General features: G+C 43.8%; 1 protein-coding gene across 1 annotated transcript in view; it reads left to right on the top strand.

Annotated features, from left to right (window-relative positions):
* The window catches only part of LOC144762273 (ATP-binding cassette sub-family C member 10-like), a 993059-nt gene that overhangs the window by 461682 nt on the left and 512368 nt on the right, over positions 1-19009 (top strand). The window contains exon 13 of the mRNA XM_078647415.1: positions 4004-4130. Within this exon, the coding sequence (XP_078503541.1) occupies positions 4004-4130 (127 nt within the window). The remainder of the gene's footprint in view (positions 1-4003; positions 4131-19009) is intronic.

The following is a 19009-nucleotide window of genomic DNA, read 5'->3' as shown; positions in this document are numbered from 1 at the left end:
TGCGAAGCAGGTTTTCATGTTCCAGTAAGTACGATTTGTGTCGAGTACGCACCGTACGATGCTTTTTTAATGGGAGCCTAAAACATCTGTAGAAGCAGAGTTCGCTGCGAAACAGGTACGGAATGCCCCCCCCCCGGGTACGGTGCGTACACCCCATGTCTGCAGGGGTACGCACCGTACCCCTGCAATCAATGGGTGTACGCACAGTATCCCATGATCGCAGGGTGTACGGTGCTTACACCCTGCGATCATGGGGTACGTGCGTACACCGCATGATTGCAGGGGTACGCACTGTACCCCTGCGATCATGGGGTGTACGCACCGTACGGTGTGTATGTAATTGTGTGGTTGTCCATACGAATCGCCCTAACCTGATGTGGACCGTACGAATCGCGTCCTCATACCCCGGTCCGGATCGTACTCGTCGGGTCGTACAGCATGTTTATGAATCGTACGGTTTACTGTGAGGGTCCCCGTCGTACGGTTTCAGCCTTGCAATTCGTACGCTTCCTGACTATTCGGACGGATTGACGAGATACGGATCGTACTACGCGATTCGGACGGACGTGTACGATTCGTACGAAGAGAGCTCCAGATACGATTCTGACGGACGCTTTTTCCCCGAATCAGAATCGGCCCCTAAATTGGAGTAGGTGCTGGACACTAATTAAATATAATTTACTACTCCCACTCCAGTCTACATTAAATTGGGGTATGTGCTGGACACTAATTAAATATAACTTACTATTCCCACTCCAGTCTACATTAAATTGGGGTAGGTGCTGGACACTAATTAAATATAATTTACTATTCTAACTCCAGTCTACATTAAGTTGGGGTAGGTGCTGGACACTAATTAAATAAAATTTACTATTCCAACTCCAGTCTACATTAAATTGGGGTAGGTGCTGGACACTTAATTAAATATAATTTACTATTCCCACTCCAGTCTACATTAAATTGGGGTAGGTGCTGGACACTAATTAAATATAACTTACTATTCCAACTCCAGTCTACATTAAATTGGAGTAGGTGCTGGATACTAATTAAATATAATTTACTATTCCCACTTCAGTCTACATTAAATTGTGATAGGTGCTGGACACTAATTAAATATAATTTACTATTCCAACTCTAGTCTACATTAAATTGGGGTAGGTGCTGGACACTAATTAAATATATTTTACTATTCCCACTCCAGTCTACATTAAATTGGGGTAGGTGCTGGACACTAATTAAATATGTTTTACTATTCCCAGTCCAGTCTACATTAAATTGGGGTAGGAGCTGGAATTAAAACAAAAGTAATAATCATTTTTCCATTTTTTTAATACATTTAAAAAATATTTCATTTAAATGATATTTTAGCAACATTTTTAAAAATTAATATTTAAATTATCTATTTTTAAAACACTTCCCACTCCCAACACCTATAAACAAACAATCCCCCTCATAAACTAATTTTCCAAACTATTTTACATTTTTGTAAACATATTTAATATACATTTTTATTTTATTTAAAAATTTTAAATGTCATTTTTAATCAAAAAAATAACACTCACCACCCATAAGAACTATAAACTCAAAATCAAAATACTGATTTACATTTTCTAATTTTTTTCAAAATGTAAAAATATTCTTATGTAATTTTAATAATCTGTACAATTTTAATAAAAACATTGTATTATGAATATATTTTCAAAAAAACCCACCCTTAACACCTATAAACCCAACATCACACTCCAAAAATTATTTTTCAATTTTCTTTTTTTAAATAAAAAATACAAATTAAATTGTAAAATTTAATAAAAATCGTAAAAAATATTACATTTCAAATATAGATTTTTAAAACACTCCCCATCCTTATCCCCTATAAACTCAACATCCCACTCCTAAAAATATATATACAATTTAAAACATATAAAAAAATTAAATATACAATACATTTAAAATTACATATTAAAACACTCAAAAAAACTATTACATTATATACTAAAACAAAATACTACATATTATCGACATTTTTACACAACAATATTTTGACAATCGATATTTTCCAAATCGATATTAAAACACACGTACCTAAAACAATATTATTGCAATCGATATTTAAAACATCAATATTTTTTACTATCGATATATAAACATCGATATTCTGTCATTTCGATATAAAAAAAACAATATTTTGACTACTCACCCCATTGGATAACTTTGCAAATGGACTCTACATGCTAACCGGAATGCACATTCACAGTGTATCAATGCTAGAAGACACCAAGTCATATTGCTGCTCCAGAAGGTGCTAGGACCTTCAGGTGTGTCTGTTCTAACCGCCCTGCATTTCCTTTATGTAAATAAAAGCATATTATTTTTTTCATATAGATATCACTCTTTTAATGTGTGTGTGATTACTGTGCCATACTGTATTTGTGCTTCAAACTTCACTGCTGAGCTCTGCTACCTTGGGAAGTCAAGCATGCAAAAGAAGACTGGGACATCAGTGCTAAACAGCAATACACAGCTTAATTATCACTAGAAACCACTAAGGGGGGTCCTGTCGGAATTCGGGACCGCCCGCCATAAGGGAGGAGGTCCCGTGGGGGGTATTAGGATGTGCCCGCCACAGTGGCGGGCACATCCTGCATTTTTAGCATTGTGGCGGGTGGTGCTCTCTGCACCGCCCGCCACAATGCTAAAAATGCATTTCAGCATTTGCATTAGCAAAGCGGCAGGCACTGTGCGGTGCCTGCCGCTTTTTTAATGCAAATGAAGGGGGGTACCACAGGTACCCCCGTGTGCACCCCCCACCTATACTTCACTCTGGGGCCCGCAGGGGGCCCCCAGACTGAAGACCCCATGCATTTCCGTGACAGCATCGCCGTCGCGGTAAGGCACCTAACGACAACTATCATAATATGGCTGGCGGTGTCTGATAGACACCACCATATTATTCCTTTTCCACCCCGGCCGCAAGGCGACCGGGGCGGAAAAGCGGCGGGCGGTCTTTCCGTCCGCCGAGGTCCCCCTCGCCATACTAATATGGTGGGGGGAAAACGAGTGTGGATGTTGGGCGGATTGCCCCCGCCAGGCTGGCGGGGGCAATCCACCCGACATCATAATGGGCCCCTTAATGTCCCCGGAACCAGAAAGAAGTTTTAGAGAAACCCTGCCGCACAGTGCTTCTTCCCCAGGCAGGACGCTGGAGAATTAGGGATATGAGCTGTCCTTAAGGATGTTGTAAACTGAGCTATTTAAATTCAGTGATCTTTCCTGGCGGGATCTGCACACTTGAATTTAGTGCCAGGATGAATGCATTTTAGGTAGCAACCTAACGTGATGATAGCACATCCCTGGAGAGAGCAGCCATACAACCCTACCATGTGATGGCAGTACAGTCCTGGTATTCCGCAGGGATGGTATAGTATATGATTGCAGCACATTTTGCATGGTGTTCCTTGTTTTCTAAAATAAATATTTTCTGTGACATTTATTAAGCTTAGCTAAATGATGCCAAACCTTTCAATTGCAAGTAAGAGGTGCTAAATCTTCCCCAGTTCAGTTAATTGAAATAGTCATGAGATACAAGTGCTGACTTCTCTATGGCAGTTAAGGGGATGGTGCCTAAATTGGTCTCTTGAAAGTGCTGATAAATTTGACCATTCCCTGATGTTAAATCTCTCTGTCCTAGATTAGCCTAATTAGCTCTCTTCTCATAGATAATCAATGAGAAGTCTTCCTATTTTAGCCAGTTTCTAATTGGCCCCCTCTAGCTAGGCTAAGCTAAGTGTAAGACAAGGGATATGACCTCTCTCTCCATCTAGATCATCTTAGTGACTTCTTCCCTTCCTTATTAAACTTGGTGGCCTAAGAAGAAAAGGTCAGGACATCTCACCATCCAAGACAAACAACACTACCTCTTCCTTCAGTTGGGAAATCTGCCCATCACAGCTTTCAACAAGTTATTAACTTTACTAATCTAACAGCCTATATCTTGTCTTCACAGCTTCACGTGAACTAGCTGCTTTGTGGCTTGTCCACTGGTTATCTATTCTGACAGATCAAACCGGAAGGAACCTTTCTGTAGGAGACCTGACAGCTCAGTCAAATATTACCTCAACGGCTGAACCAATGTAAGCAATTTATCTTTTTTAATTTCAAAACAGACGTTTCCTCAATCAGATGAGGATGCTATTAATAGTAAAACAGGTCAAATTAAAAATCCTGAAAGTCAAATACAAGAACATTAAAAACAATACCATCTGGTTAGATGCACCACCCTGTACTAGAATACTGTGACCCACTTTTGCTTGTGATAAAATGGGATCTACCTGTGAAAAGCCACTGCCCAAAGCATTATATTTTGAACACCTCTTTTCTAGGTTTTGTGCTGTTTCACCAATGTCTGAGAAGGCTGGGAAAAGACCAGGCATTCCCTGTTATTAAAGTGCATGGTTTGATGGCGTTCTTAGACATGTGGAATTACTGTTGTAATGCCTGCCCCACCTGGACATTACACTGGCTAAAATCTGGTGAAATTTCCAGGAAGGCAGATGGGCCACAAATATGTATTCCTTCAGGAATCGGGTGCAGCAACTTGATTTCTATGGTAAATTCAGATGTCTACCCTCAAAGGTCCAAGTTGGAATACCATGATATTTCAACATCTCAGAATTGCTGATGTCGAGTTTTGGGCCATTTGTTAAAATTTGGCAGGTGCATTGTCAGTCCACATCTTGCATTACCTGCTTCATTTGGAGTGTGCGAGATGCTAGTATTTCTGATACTGTAACCCCACCCAGCTATGCAGTAAAAAAACAAAAACCTTGCAGCTTTGCATCCACTGTTGGAAATGGAGCAGGAAGTCCCATTTTATCTAGGTTTTCCTTCCAGTCCCAGCGTTTTTATTATTTCCTGAGTCTGTCAAGTACATTGATAAGAAATATATGAAAACATCCCTTATACCTCAAGGTGACAAATCTCAATGTATATACGGGTATTAGTTTTAGTATTCAGATGAGATACCCCATTTTGAAGGGGTATTTCTTTAACAAACATAAACAAAGTGTCCACTAGTCTGCCTAAGGATTGCTTTTTCACCGAAGCAGCGGCTGTCATTAAGGCAGGAAGTCACTCAACTGGAAAAATTCAGTTGGGCTGAACGCAAACTCAAAACTGGGTCAGCCCACCAAAGACTAAGGCCCCCATTAGGATGACGGACGGACTTTGTCCGCCCGCCATCCCATCGCATAAAGGGACCGCCCGCCATAACGGCGAGGATCCCATTGGTGGCATTAGGATGCACCCACCACAGTGGCGGGTGCATCCAGCATTCCCACCATTGTGGCGGGCGGTGCACTCAGCCACAATGGCAGGAAGGCATGCTGTGCACTTCCATGCACAACATGGTAGGCACCGTGCGGTGCCTGCCATGTTGTCCATGGAACTGCTGGGGAGTACCATAGGTACCCCCATGTGCACCCCCCACCTCCCCGGAGTCCTTGCCGGCCCGCAACGGGTCCCCAAATCAGACTCCGCATGCCTTTCCGCAGGCATTGCAAAATGCCCATCCTAATATGGCTGGCGGTGTCTGATAGACACCGCCACCATACAGAACCCTTTTCCGTAATTTTACTTAGTTTATAATTAGCTAAATACTATTAGTTTTTTAATTGAAAAACTATTTTAATTGTGTAATTGATTTTTTTACAGTTTAATTTTAGGTGTGGGTTGTGGGAATTATAGGGGTAAACAGTGGGAAATTAATTAATTTGTATGTGTTTTAATTTGTTTTTTAATTCATAATATTTATATATTTGATAATTAATTCTGTTAATTATGGAAGAACATTTTTTGTTTAAATTTAGATGTGGGTTGTGAATTGTGTGGTGTTATAGGGCGGGAAGTAAATAAAATACATTTATTTAATAATTGTTTTTGTTCATAAATAATTTCTAAATAAAAATATTTACTTGTTTGAAAATTTTATTTTATTTAATATAATATTTGTAGGTGTTTGTTATATGTATTTAACATTCTAATATGTTTTTATTTTTTCTAATTCTCAATATTCAATATATTTGTATTTCAATTTTTAACACATATTTTGTTTTTGTTTAAAAAAATGTTTTTGGGTTGTTGACATTTTCTTTGTTTTTAATTTTGAACTGACTGCAATCCAACACTTTCCCTACTGTTGCACGGACTGGAGTGGGAATAGTAAATGTTATCCCACCTCTATCCAACACTTTCCCTACTATTGCACTCACTGGAGTGGGAATAGTAATTTTTACCCCTCCGCTATCCAACACTTTCCCTACTGTTGCACTGACTGGAGTGGGAATAGTAAATGTTATCCCACCTCTATCCAACACTTTCTCTACTATTGTACTCACTGGAGTGGTAATAGTAATTTTTACCCCTCTGCTATCCAACACTTTCCCTATTGTTACACTCATTGCAATGGGAATAGTAATTTTTACCCGTCCGCTATCCAACACTTTCCCTATTGTTACACTCATTGCAATGGGAATAGTAATTTTTACCCCTCCGCTATCTAACTCTTTCCCTACTGTTGCACTGACTGGAGTGGGAATAGTAAATGTTATCCCACCTCTATCCAACACTTTCCCTACTATTGCACTCACTGGAGTGGGAATAGTAATTTTTACCCCTCTGCTATCCAACCACTTCCCTACTGTTGCACTGACTGGAGTGGAAATAGTAAATGTTATCCCACCTCTATCCAACACTTTCTCTACTATTGCACTCACTGGAGTGGTAATAGTAATTTTTACCCCTCTGCTATCCAACACTTTCCCTATTGTTACACTCATTGCAATGGGAATAGTAATTTTACCCCTCCGCTATCCAACACTTTTCCTATTGTTACACTCATTGCAATGGGAATAGTAATTTTTACCCCTCCGCTATCTAACTCTTTCCCTACTGTTGCACTGACTGGAGTGGGAATAGTAACTTTTATCCCTCCTCTATCTAACACTTTCCCTACTGTTGCACTGTCTGGAGTGGGTACAGCTAATGTTATCCCTCCTCTATCCAACACTTTCCCTATTATTACACTCACTGGAGTGGGAATAGTAGTTTTTACCCCTCCACTATCCAACACTTTCCCTACTGTTACACTCATTGGAATGGGAATAGTAATTTTTACCCCTCCGCTATCCAACTCTGTCCCTACTGTTGCATTGACTGGAGTGGAAATAGTAAATCTCATCTCTCCGCTATCCAACACTTTCCCTACTCTTGCACTCATTGGAGTGGGAATAGTCATTCTTACCCCTCCGCTGTCCAACACTTTGCCTACTGGTGCACTGACTGGAGTGGGAATAGTAAATTTTATCCCTCTGCTATCCAACACTTTCCCTACTGTTGCACTCACTGGAGTGGGAATAGATAAATATATATATATTACCTACTGGCGGTCGCCAGTAGGTATGTATAGTTAGGATTTTTTCTCTATGGGATTTTTGAAAATTCTATGTCTAATAACTTTGGCGTTTGTGGACGGAATTGGCTGAAATTTTCAGGAAAATGGAACATTTTGTTTCTGAGCAGCCCCTGAAAATTTGGGGGGGTTTCGTCAAGGGGGGGCCAAGAAAAAAGGGTGTCCCAAAACGCGTTTTTCCCATTCATTTTTCCATAGGGCGGTTGGCCTCACTTTTAGCCCGAACGGCTGAATGGATTTGCACGAAACTTGGCAAAATTGTAGGGACTGGTAGCCCGATGTGCCTTTGCTAGGTCTCAATATATGTGCTCCAGTGGATTTTGATAAATTAACGTTCAAAAAAATATATATATCTGTAACAGCGCTCCGGGTAGCGCTCCGGTTCGCGTACTTGACGCGTAACGGAACTTCGAAGCCATCTTGTCTCTCGGTAGGTTCGAGAGACAAGAGGAGGCCAAAACAAAGGGGGAAATGACCATAAGGGGGGCATAGTAGATCCTCCCTCACCCTCTAGGTTTGATGTGGAGGCTTTAAAAGGGCCCCGCGGAACAAAAAAAATAAATAAATAAAATCGTTTTTTTTTTGCGTGGGGAGCGCCCGGTACGCTTTTGTGCAATGGGCGGTGGTAATCTAATTGATGAGGGGGGGGGGGGGCAGCGTTCAAAGCACATCAGCATGCATAAACACGAAAATGTTTTTATCTACCACGTACTTGACTTATCTCTCTGAGATGCATTCCCTTGTGTCTCGGCAATGGTAGTCTGTTCATTACATAGATCGCTCGAGGGCGGTAGTACAGACCGCGCGTAGGAAAGGGTCAAAAGAAAGGGGTATAGGAGTATGTAACAAGCGAGCCATTTAATTGAAGAAAACTAAACGTGACAAACGGTTGCAGGATCAGTGAAGGTTGATTTTATAATTGAAAGTATAACAGGATCAGTTACAATAAAATCGTCCATACGCACACCATGGGCGAGTATCATGGGAAACATTACTTCGAAGCTTTAATAATACAATAATCAATAATGAAAAATCGACATCAATAGGGTTGTCCGTATGCCCAGTCAGTACCCTTCCCCGCACGCCATGTGCACAAAGACCGCATACATCCCCCATAACGTCAAGGCTAAGTAACTAGAACGTCATAAGGAGTTGCAAGTCGCTCCCATACTGGCGCCATTTTGGTCAAGGCCAGGCAGGTCCAGAGTATAGTTCAATGTCTCCAATAAGTAGCGGCAGTACCATAATACCTTTCGGCAGTTCAAAAAGTTTGTTAGCGCCAACAGAAAGAACAGGCAGCATGAACCATGACTCAAAGGCGAGGGAGGCAAAATCTTCCCTACCGGGTCACGCTGAGGTCCCACCGGAGCTGATCAAGTTGGCAGTCTACAGTGTCTCTTAGTAATTTGGCCAAAAACTGGCGTCAGCATGAGAGCACTACCATCCTGTGACAATGTTGTGGCCACTTCCGGAGAGCGGGACAGCAGGCGTATCCCTCCGCCGATGCACTGAATCAGCCTCCCTCACGGCACCAGATGTGGATAAGGCGGCGGACACCCGTGGCAGCGGTATATCCATGGGGGATAGTCGAGCAACAGTGGCGGTTGCCCCCATCGGAAGCCCGCGGGAGTCGAGGGCCAATGACTCTCGTAGAACCTTTAAAACTGAGAGGACGTCTTCAAGAGTGGGGCTCATGTCCGAGCAGGCAAGCAGAATGAAATGCTTTGCATTTGTAGACTTCAGTTCGGCGAAGACCCAGCAGAATGTTATAAGTAAATGTCATGGCACGAAGTTCAGTGGGCGGTTTGTCATTGTGAAAGCTTCAATTAAGTTGAATGGCTGCAAGAGCCCCGATTACACCAGCAGCCCTGTTAATATGCCGATCTTGGGAAAAGTTCCTCTGTTGGATTGCAATGGCTGCAGTGATGGTCTTGGGAAACTGCTTCCGAAAACTCTAAAGGCCACGAAAGCTTGCTATGCTGTTCCTTTGGAAATGCGGTGCTGGGTGATGGAAGTTATTGAAGAGTTGGCAGTGGTGTTTTTTGTGGATTTTGGACGCTCTGCCACAGTCCATTCGAGTTCCAGGGTAGACCAGAGTCGTTCTAGTGGACCAGGCCCAAATCCGGGGAGTCGGCCGCCATTTTGAGCGTTCCGCAGCAACAGCCGCTCTTCACCCCGGCCACCGGAGCGGGTCCCCGGCCATCCAACCGAGTGGAACGCCAATGGCAGTCATGGTGCAGCTGACCGGGGAGTGAAACGCTAAGGCTCGCCCTGCTGCAGCTGACCGCGGGGACGGGCCTTTGCGCGTGGTGTCGCCCCCGGGCTATTTGCACAACGGTCCTCCACCCCTAGGCCGCCACCTATGCTACCTCGACAGGAACAGCGTCATGCATTTGGTTCGATGTTGCAGCAGGCTGCCATGTAAATAGTTATTTAATAAAACGTTTTACCGTGTTACTTTGCTGGTGTGTTGTGTATATATTTAATATATTTGCATAGGGTTTGTCGTTATTTTGGGCGGGGTGGGCGGCGGAGCCGAGCTAACTTCTCTTATTTAGTCAGCACATAAATTGACTTACTGGTGCGCATTATTTTGGGTGTACATTTGGGATATCGGTTGGGGTCGGGTTCGTCATACTGAAATAACCCTTCAAGTTTCTGGTGTAGGCTACTCTCCCATTCACTAGCTCCAGAGAGAGTCGTTCCTAAGTAAGGAAAGTGCTATATTGTTTTTCGTCCTTCACATGCGGATACCATGTTCGGGCTTATTTTTCTCATTCCATTAACCGTTCGATCACCGCCTCAGTCATACAAAAAGCATTCTTTTATTGACCCAGTCGTGCGCCACACATACTCATTCAAACCGTACAAATCAGGGCCCATGCGCACATTCATACCATACAATCTTTCACGCTCCCAGTGATGGTCTGCACTCCATGCAATATCTCACAGCGCTTGTCTATGTCTTTCCCTACATGGAGCATGGTGCGGTCCATGTCCACTCCATTCTTCAGTCGGAACTCCGATGTAACCTACAGAGGAGAAAAGAAAGGGGAGGGGATACAGCATTCAGAGCATGTCAGCGCACGCAAACACGAAAAAGCTTCTACTTATCATGTATCAGACTAGCTGCAGGAACGATTGATACAACAGATCTTGGCTATCCCTTTCGCATTATTTTTCTGTGTAACATATCCTCCCCTTCTTATGATGCAAAAAAAGTTTCATTTTGTTTGTCTCTAAATTCGAGTTCCCTCTTCGTGTATTTGTTTCTCAATTAGTCGTATTTTATGGGACAAAATACCACACCTTACATTCGGCAGATACCTTAAGCTACGGTCGACCATTTTCTAACAATTCTGGAAAAAGGGCAGGTGTGACGGATACAAATTTCAATCAATCCGAAATTCAGGCAAAGGGTCTGCATTATCCGTTTTCTATTGTTTGGGAATAACAGCCATTATTCAAAAACCCAACCAACCTAGACGATTGTTATGACGCTGATTCCATACTTCCTTCGAAAACTGTTTATTGCAAAAATGTCAGTATACAAATACGGGCCTACAACCATGTGGGCCGGCCACGGAGGAAACTGGAATCGTATATGATGAGGGGACATTTACACTGTAGAAAAACGTAACGGGCGGGCCATTAGCTTGCAGGAATTAAGGTGTCTAACAGTTGCGGAATCGGTGGACGTTAATTTTATAATCAAAGTACGACAGGACCAGTTACAATGAAATTATCTAGATATACATTTCCGGGCAAGTACCATGAGTAACGTTAATTGTAATTTTTAATAGTACAGTAATCAATAATACATCAGAACTTAATATCAATATGGATGTCCAAATGTTCAATCAGTACCCGTCCCCGCCCGCCATGTGCTCCAAAACTGCATACATATCTCGTGATATCGAGGCTGAGCAACCAGTACACATCAAGGAGTTGCCAACATGTGGGATACATATTATCCAAATAGAAGCAGTCACCTCGAGAATGTTTGTCTGTATGAGGTTCTACAAAATTACATATTCAAGAGGAACATCAAAGAAGATATTGATAAAGGAGTGTATGCTGTAATTGGAAGTGAGGGATGTCTGGTCATTTTGGGCGAGGCCGGGCAGGTCCAGAATATAGTCAAAATGTCTCCACCAAGCAGCGGTCGGACCAGAACCCCTTTGAGTAGTCCAAAAAGTTCAGTTAAATGACAACAGAAGGGACAGGCAACAAGAACCATCAGTCAAAGAGGGGAGGGCAAGTTCTTCCCTACCGGGTCACGTTGGGGCTCCACCGGAACTGATTGAATTGGTAGTCTACAGTGTTTCTGGATGTTTCAGACTGAAGCTGGCGTCAGCATGAGAGCATCACCATTCCGTGGCTACGTCGTGGCTATTCCGCGAGCAATCATGGCAGTCACCGGAAGCTGCGGGAGTCGGGGGCCCCGGTGACTCTTGTAGAATCTTCATGGCTGAGGGGACCCTTTCGGGAATGGGGCCCACGCCCTAGCAGTCAAGCGTCCGAGTTCCAGGGTTGCCCAGAGCCATCCTTGCAGGCCAGGCCCAAGTCTGTGGAGGCGACCGCCATTTCGTGAGCTCCGTGGCAGCCGCCTGTCGCTGTAACGCAAGAGTGGGTGCAATTCAGCTGGATGGCGGGTGAGACGCTGTAGCCACAAGAGTAGGCGAAACTCAACCGGCCGAGTGAGGCACTGTGCCGCAAGAGCGGGCGTAACTCAGCTGGCCGAGCGAGGCACTGAGCCGCAGGAGTGGGCGTAACTCAGCTGGCCGAGCGAGGCACTGTGCTGCAAGAGCGGGCGTAACTCAGGTGGCCGAGCGAGGCACTGTGCCGCAAGAGCGGGCGTAACTCAGCTGGCCGAGCGAGGCACTGTGCCGCAAGAGTGGGCGTAACTCAGCTGGCCGAGCGAGGCACTGTGCCGCAAGAGCGGGCATAACTCAGCTGGCCGAGCGAGGCACTGTGCCGCAAGAGTGGGCGTAACTCAGCTGGCCGAGCGAGGCACTGTGCCGCAAGAGTGGGCGTAACTCAGGTGGCCGAGCGAGGCACTGTAGGTCTTCCTCTCACAAAGATGAAAGTCAGAGTGAGGAAACAAGGAGGGGTTTTCATCATTTGGGACAAAAAATAGTTCTAAACCAATGAAAAGTGTCATTTTTAGGTCACATGACCTAGCCTTACATCATTAGGAAACCAAAAGTGAAATGAACCAATGAAAAGTTTTATTAACAAGTCACATGACCTGTTATGCTTACGTTACGCGCTCCGCGCCGCGCCCCGGATCGCTTCCGGGAAGCTGCGCTTCGCGCCTCGCTTCGCGCATCGGGTGCGCTAACGCGGCGCGTCATATGACGCATTACGCGACAACGCGATACTACAGTGTTTCTGGATGTTTCAGACTGAAGCTGGCGTCAGCATGAGTACTAAAAGGAAGGGGTCCCAGTGTATACAGGGAACAATTAAATACAATTCATATGAATTAATCAAGAACAATTCTTTAGATCCACAAAGGTTTATTCACAGCGGGATCCAGTGTATTGAATATACATTTGCATAAAATAATCAACTGTATTGAAAGTCATACAGTGCCCCAAGGAGGGAAGGGGGAAGTGATAGTGAGTAGGTAGGGGAAAGTGATGGGATTAAGTGACAGTAATATCAATACTTCAACGACCTGTTTTATGCTCTAATTAGTGTAGCAACAACTGCCAACAAACATGGCGACATTATTTGAAAAAGAGGCATCCAACACAAGGTACAATGAATATACAGAATATTGGCGTGAGGTTGCCGTGATTGAGAAAATGGTCGACGTTTCGACCCCCTGAGGTTGCAGGATAGTTTAACCTTGCTGTGGGGTCTTCATCAGGACGAGGGGGTGGGGCAGAGGACCACAGGGTCAAAAGTCCACCATGTGGTCTTTGTTAAGGATTAGAATGCAGTAATGCTGCGTCACAGGGTCAAAAGTCCGCCGTGTGGTCTTTGTTAAGGATTGGGATGCAGTAATGCTGCTTCGTCAGCATGAGAGCACCCCGTGGCTACGTCGTGGCCATTCCGCGAGCAATCATGGCAGTCGCTCCCCACCGGAAGTCTGCGGGAGTCGGGGGCCCCGGTGACTCTTGTAGAATCTTCAAGGCTGAGGGGACGCTTTTGGGAATGGGGCCCATGCCGTTTCACTCAAGCGTCCGAGTTCCAGGGTTGTCCAGAGCCATCCTTGCAGGCCAGGCCCAAGTCTGTGGAGCCGACCGCCATTTCCTGAGCTCCGTGGCAGCCGCCTGTCACTGTACCGCAAGAGTGGGTGCAATTCAGCCGGATGGCGGGTGAGACGCTGTAATAGCAAGAGCAGGCGTAATTCAGCTGGCCGAGCGATGCAATGTGCCGCAGGAGCGGGCGCAACTCATCTTGTCGAGTGAAGCGCTGGGGTGCAGCTGAGAAACCTCCACCTGGGGAGGTGGGGGAGGTGGGGGAGGCTCGTTCGCGCCGCCTCTCCCTTCCAGTGCACCCCACGCCGTCTCCTGGCGCAGGTATATGTGATGGTTGGACCAGGGCACCGCAGGACGTGTCTTTAGGTCAAACCCTCAACTATGGCACCCAACATCCAGGACTTATGCCATTTGTGGAAGGCAGTGACATCGAAGCATCTCAGGGACCTAGCATATCCAGAGTCCTTCCTACAGCCTCTGCGTTCCTTCTTACCTAGTTATGGTTTTTTCACTCCCACTCCAGGCTTTTAGTCTGTGGATGGCAAACTATGAACCTACACTCACCTACGAAAATCTTACTATTGATGCTTGACTGAGGACAAGGAGATCAGTGAAGCGCTGGGGTGTAGCTGAGAAACCTCCACCTGGGGAGGTGGGGGAGGCTCGTTCGCGCCGCCTCTCCCTTCCAGTGCACCCCACGCCGTCTCCTGGCGCAGGTATATGTGATGGTTGGACCAGGGCACCTCAGGACGTGTCTTTAGGGGTGTAGCTGAGAAACCTCCACCTGGGGAGGTGGGGGAGGCTCGTTCGCGCCGCCTCTCCCTTCCAGTGCACCCACGCCGTCTCCTGGCGGAGGTATATGTGATGGTTGGACCAAGGCACCGCAGGACGTGTCTTTAGGTCAAACCCTCAAGTATGGCACCGAACATCCAGGACTTATGCCATTTGTGGAAGGCAGTGACATCGAAGAATCTCAGGGACCAAGCATATCCAGAGTCCTCCCCGGGGTATTTGCACAACGGTCCTCCACCCCTAGGCCGCCAGCTATGCTACCTTGACAGGAACAGTGTCATGCATTTGGATCGATGTTGCAGCAGGCTGCCATGTAAATAGTTATTTAATGAAACGTTTTACCCTGTTACTTTGTTGGTGTGTTGTATATATTTATAATATTTGCATAGGGTTTGTCGTTATTTTGGGCGGGGTGGGCGGCGGAGCAAATTCACTGAAAAAACCATAGGTTATAGACCATATATAGTTAGGAATTAGCATTTACAAAACCTTGAAAATTCACTGAAAAAACCATGGGTTATAGACCATATATAGTTAAATATCTCAAGTCCATCTCTGCACTCGATGGAGATACAGGTCGTCGATCAGAAAATGTGCTGGCCACCTCTAATGGTAATAGCGTGGCCAGGGCTTTTGTCGATGCCTCTGCAAATTGCACAGGGTGCACTTGTTTGACATGCCGCACAATGGTATGTATGGAAAAGGAATATTTTTTTGTTGGATTTCCTCTTGAGAGAAACGAGTCACATATCGTGCAGGTTACTTTTGGTGCATTTACTTTCTTTTGATCTTCAGGATAAGTGAAAAATTGCCAGATGAAAGATTCTTTTTTTCTTCTTAAAGGTAGTCGATCATTTTGTTCAGATTCGGAAGATGAATGAGATACGGTAGCCATTTCACCAAAGTCTTCCGAAAAATGTAGGACGTTGTTCTCTCTTGAGAGTACAAAAGATAGTGAGGGAAGTGGGTGGAGTGCTGCGTGTAAATTCCAGAATAGAAACTAGTAAGAACCAATTGGAAGTGTTGTTTTCATGTTGCAGCAGGCTGCCATGTAAATAGTTATTTAATAAAACGTTTTACCCTGTTACTTTGCTGGTGTGTTGTATTTATTTATAATATTTGCATAGGGTTTGTCGTTATTTTGGGCGGGGTGGGCGGCGGAGCCGAGCTATCTTGCAGCCATCATGGCGTCGAGCTCGGTTTCTCTCACTAGTTTCATATTTCTCATGAGGGGTTGTTCCTAATGTTTCTATTTTAGCGAGGTCAAAAAGAGATCCTATCAGTGGCCTACTGATTTTGCTCGATTCCTTTTGTTTTTTCTAACGATTTTTAAGTTAAAGTTTGCTAGCACGATACAGCGGCTAGTCCGCATTTTATATATATGTCTTTTTTATTAGGGGTGTCCTCCGGTGGAGTCGGACGATCTACCTCTAATAAACGGTAAGTGTTCCTCTGAAGGAATGCGTCTTGAAAGTGGCTGACTGTAATGTATGATATTTCACTCAGTGACTTTCAGGCCCATGCTGTTTCAAAACTGTGCATGTGCTTGAAGCAGGCGTAGGTATTGACGCAGCATTGTGAATATAGTGCATTGGTGAGCCTTGCTGGAGCTGCATCACAGTTGCGATGCAACTCTAGCAATGTATTACTTTTTCAGCACAGATGTGTTACGCATGTATGGTGTTTTTGTACCATGGTGCGCCACATTTCAAATGTGGCACACCATGGGTAACGGAGCACTAGCATACTGTGGTGCACATTAACTGGTGCATATCTAGGTATGAAGTAGTTAACATAAATCTGCCCCATAGGTTACAAATCCGCGTTTAGTAGACTGTTTGGCCTTTGTAGTTTTATGTTTTTTCTGTTATTCTATGTAGGTATGTAATATTGCAATATTTTTGTCACGAAAAAGAAGCCATGAGTATTGGGTTTGTGAAAGATTGCAAGATTTTTAAAATTAAAAAGCAACAACCATGGCATTGTTTAATATAGTATTGTAAATACTTATCTTTAACAATGATGAGAGAGTAAAAAAAGGTTAACCTGATGTTTTAAAGTTATTCACAGGCTTCTTTAGAGGAAGTATTCTATATGATTGTAGCGTTGGTGTTTCACTTTTTTATAGGTAATAGAATGCATTCTGCAAGCATGTAGTACTCCTCCTGCTACAGCATAAATATTCTTCAGTGCTTATTTTCATTTCGTAAGTGATATTGAGACCGACACAGAACTTCAATGGATCGGAGGGGCTGTTCCTGTGCATCTGGAGGACTGCCAAGCCGTTGCAGCAGTGGGAGTGAGGCCTCTTACAGGGGCGTAGCGCAGCTCCTTTTGATGTTCACAATTGCAGATAACAGGGTAGAGATGTCCGTGGAATTTATGGATGGTTAGTCACACTAGAGTGTGAGCGGCGCCCCTAGCACCTTATTACGGCACACAGGGGAGCCGCGTTGCACAGTTTGAGAATCAGAGACTTAGGAGATAAACCTTCATAATAGGAAGGCTTCTAAGTGATAAAAATAGCCGGTGCTCGGCGTTAAAAATATCACTGCTATCGGTGGAATTTTCCACGGTGTTAGTGCTTCAACAGAAATGGGAACACATATCTGATAGAAAATCCTGTAACAATCTCAGTATTTCACATTATCGCGTGAAAAGAAAGTCTTTCGAAAGATGTTGAACGTTGTTCTCTTTTGAGAGTAGAAAAGATAGTGAGAGAAGTGGGTGGAGTGCTCCGTGTAAATTGCAGAATAGAAACTACTAAGAACCAATTGGAAGTGTTGTTTTCAAGTCACATGACTTCACATGCGCGTCTCAGGACGTGTACGCGGTGATAGTATCTGGTCACGTACGCCATTTGGAAGTAGCGGTCTAATTCAGCGAAGTTTCAAAACGTGAAAAGGAGTAAATCCAAACATATCCGGATTTAATATATCTTCTGAGCTCGATTCAAGCATACAATTGTTAAAGTATAAAACCTTTTATATATTTTTTTAAAACACCAAGGTGTGTACATTCGGTCACGCACGAAAGTTTAAAAAGACATTCGGCTCCATTTAATGAAAATTTTCATAATAATAAAAAAGAAGCCTAGGTTTAGTGTCTTTGACGTAGTATAAGTTCTTTGATGGGTCTATGAAGAAATTTAATAAGTTGCAATTGCAAAGTTTTCACGAAATATATAGACGGGTGCGCGCACACGGTCGCGCACGAACGAAAGCCAAAAAAGCGGAGATAAACCCCCTTTATAATATGCTCCTGGAGCTCTTTTTGGTAGAATGAGTTAGTTCTGAAAAGAACATATATTTTTTTTTTTTTAAACAAGTGTTATGTTGTTTTTGATTTTTTTAACTTGCAACAACATTTTCATGTGTGACACAGGATCAAAATGAAATGAAGAAATTTATCTTTTCTCGGGGCATTTATGACTCTCAATTTTTAGTTTAGTAAGAATGAGGCTCTGCTCTCCGTACAGAAGAATTTCTCCACACTCGTTGAATTTCATGTGCACCTTTGCAAGATATGGTCTCAAGTCCATCACAGCACTCGATGGAGATACAGGTCGTCCACCAGAAGATGTGCTGGCCACCTCTGATGGTAATAGCGTGGCCAGGGCTCTTGTCGATGCCTGTGCAAATTCCACAGGGTGCACTTGTTTGACATGCCGCACCATGGTATGTATGGAAAAGGAATATTTTTTTCTTGGATTTCCTCTTGAGAGAACCGAATTGCATATCGTGCAGGCAACTTTTGGCGCATTTACTTTCTTTTGTTCTTCAGGATAAGTGAAAAATTGCCAAATAAAAGATTCCTTTTTTCTTTTTAAAGGTAGTCGCTCATTTCCTTCAGATTCGGAAGATGAATGCGGGGCGGCAGCCATTTCAGCAAAGTCTTCCGAAGGGTGTTGAACGTTGTTCTCTTTTGAGAGTAGAAAAGATAGTGAGAGAAGTGGGTGGAGTGCTCCGTGTAAATTGCAGAATAGAAACTACTAAGAACCAATTGGAAGTGTTGTTTTCAAGTCACATGACTTCACATGCGCGTCTCAGGACGTGTACGCGGTGATAGTATCTGGTCGCGTACGCCATTTGGAAGTAGCGGTCTAATTCAGCGAAGTTTCAAAACGTGAAAAGGAGTAAATCCAAACATATCCGGATTTAATATATCTTCTGAGCTCGATTCAAGCATACAATTGTTAAAGTATAAAACCTTTTATATTTTTTTTTAAAATACCAAGGTGTGTACATTCGGTCACACACGAAAGTTTAAAAAGACATTCGGCTCCATTTAATGAAAATTTTCATAATATTAAAAAAGAAGCCTAGGTTTAGTCTCTTTGACGTATTATAAGTTCTTTGATGGGTCTATGAAGAAATTCAATAAGTTCAGATTGCAAAGTTTTCACGAAATATATAGGCGGGTGCGCGCAGTCGGTCGCGCACGAAAGCCTGGAAATGCGCTATCCATTTGATTGAGAACTGTTGCCGAGAATGCGCACACCGGGTCGTGCACGAAAGTTTAGAAAGGCTATTTTTATTTA

This window comes from Lissotriton helveticus, chromosome 6 (assembly GCF_964261635.1).
Source record: "Lissotriton helveticus chromosome 6, aLisHel1.1, whole genome shotgun sequence".
Lineage (NCBI taxonomy): Eukaryota > Metazoa > Chordata > Amphibia > Caudata > Salamandridae > Lissotriton > Lissotriton helveticus.
Note: the sequence above shows the minus strand (reverse complement) of the source record. Positions and strands in the feature narration are given on the sequence as shown.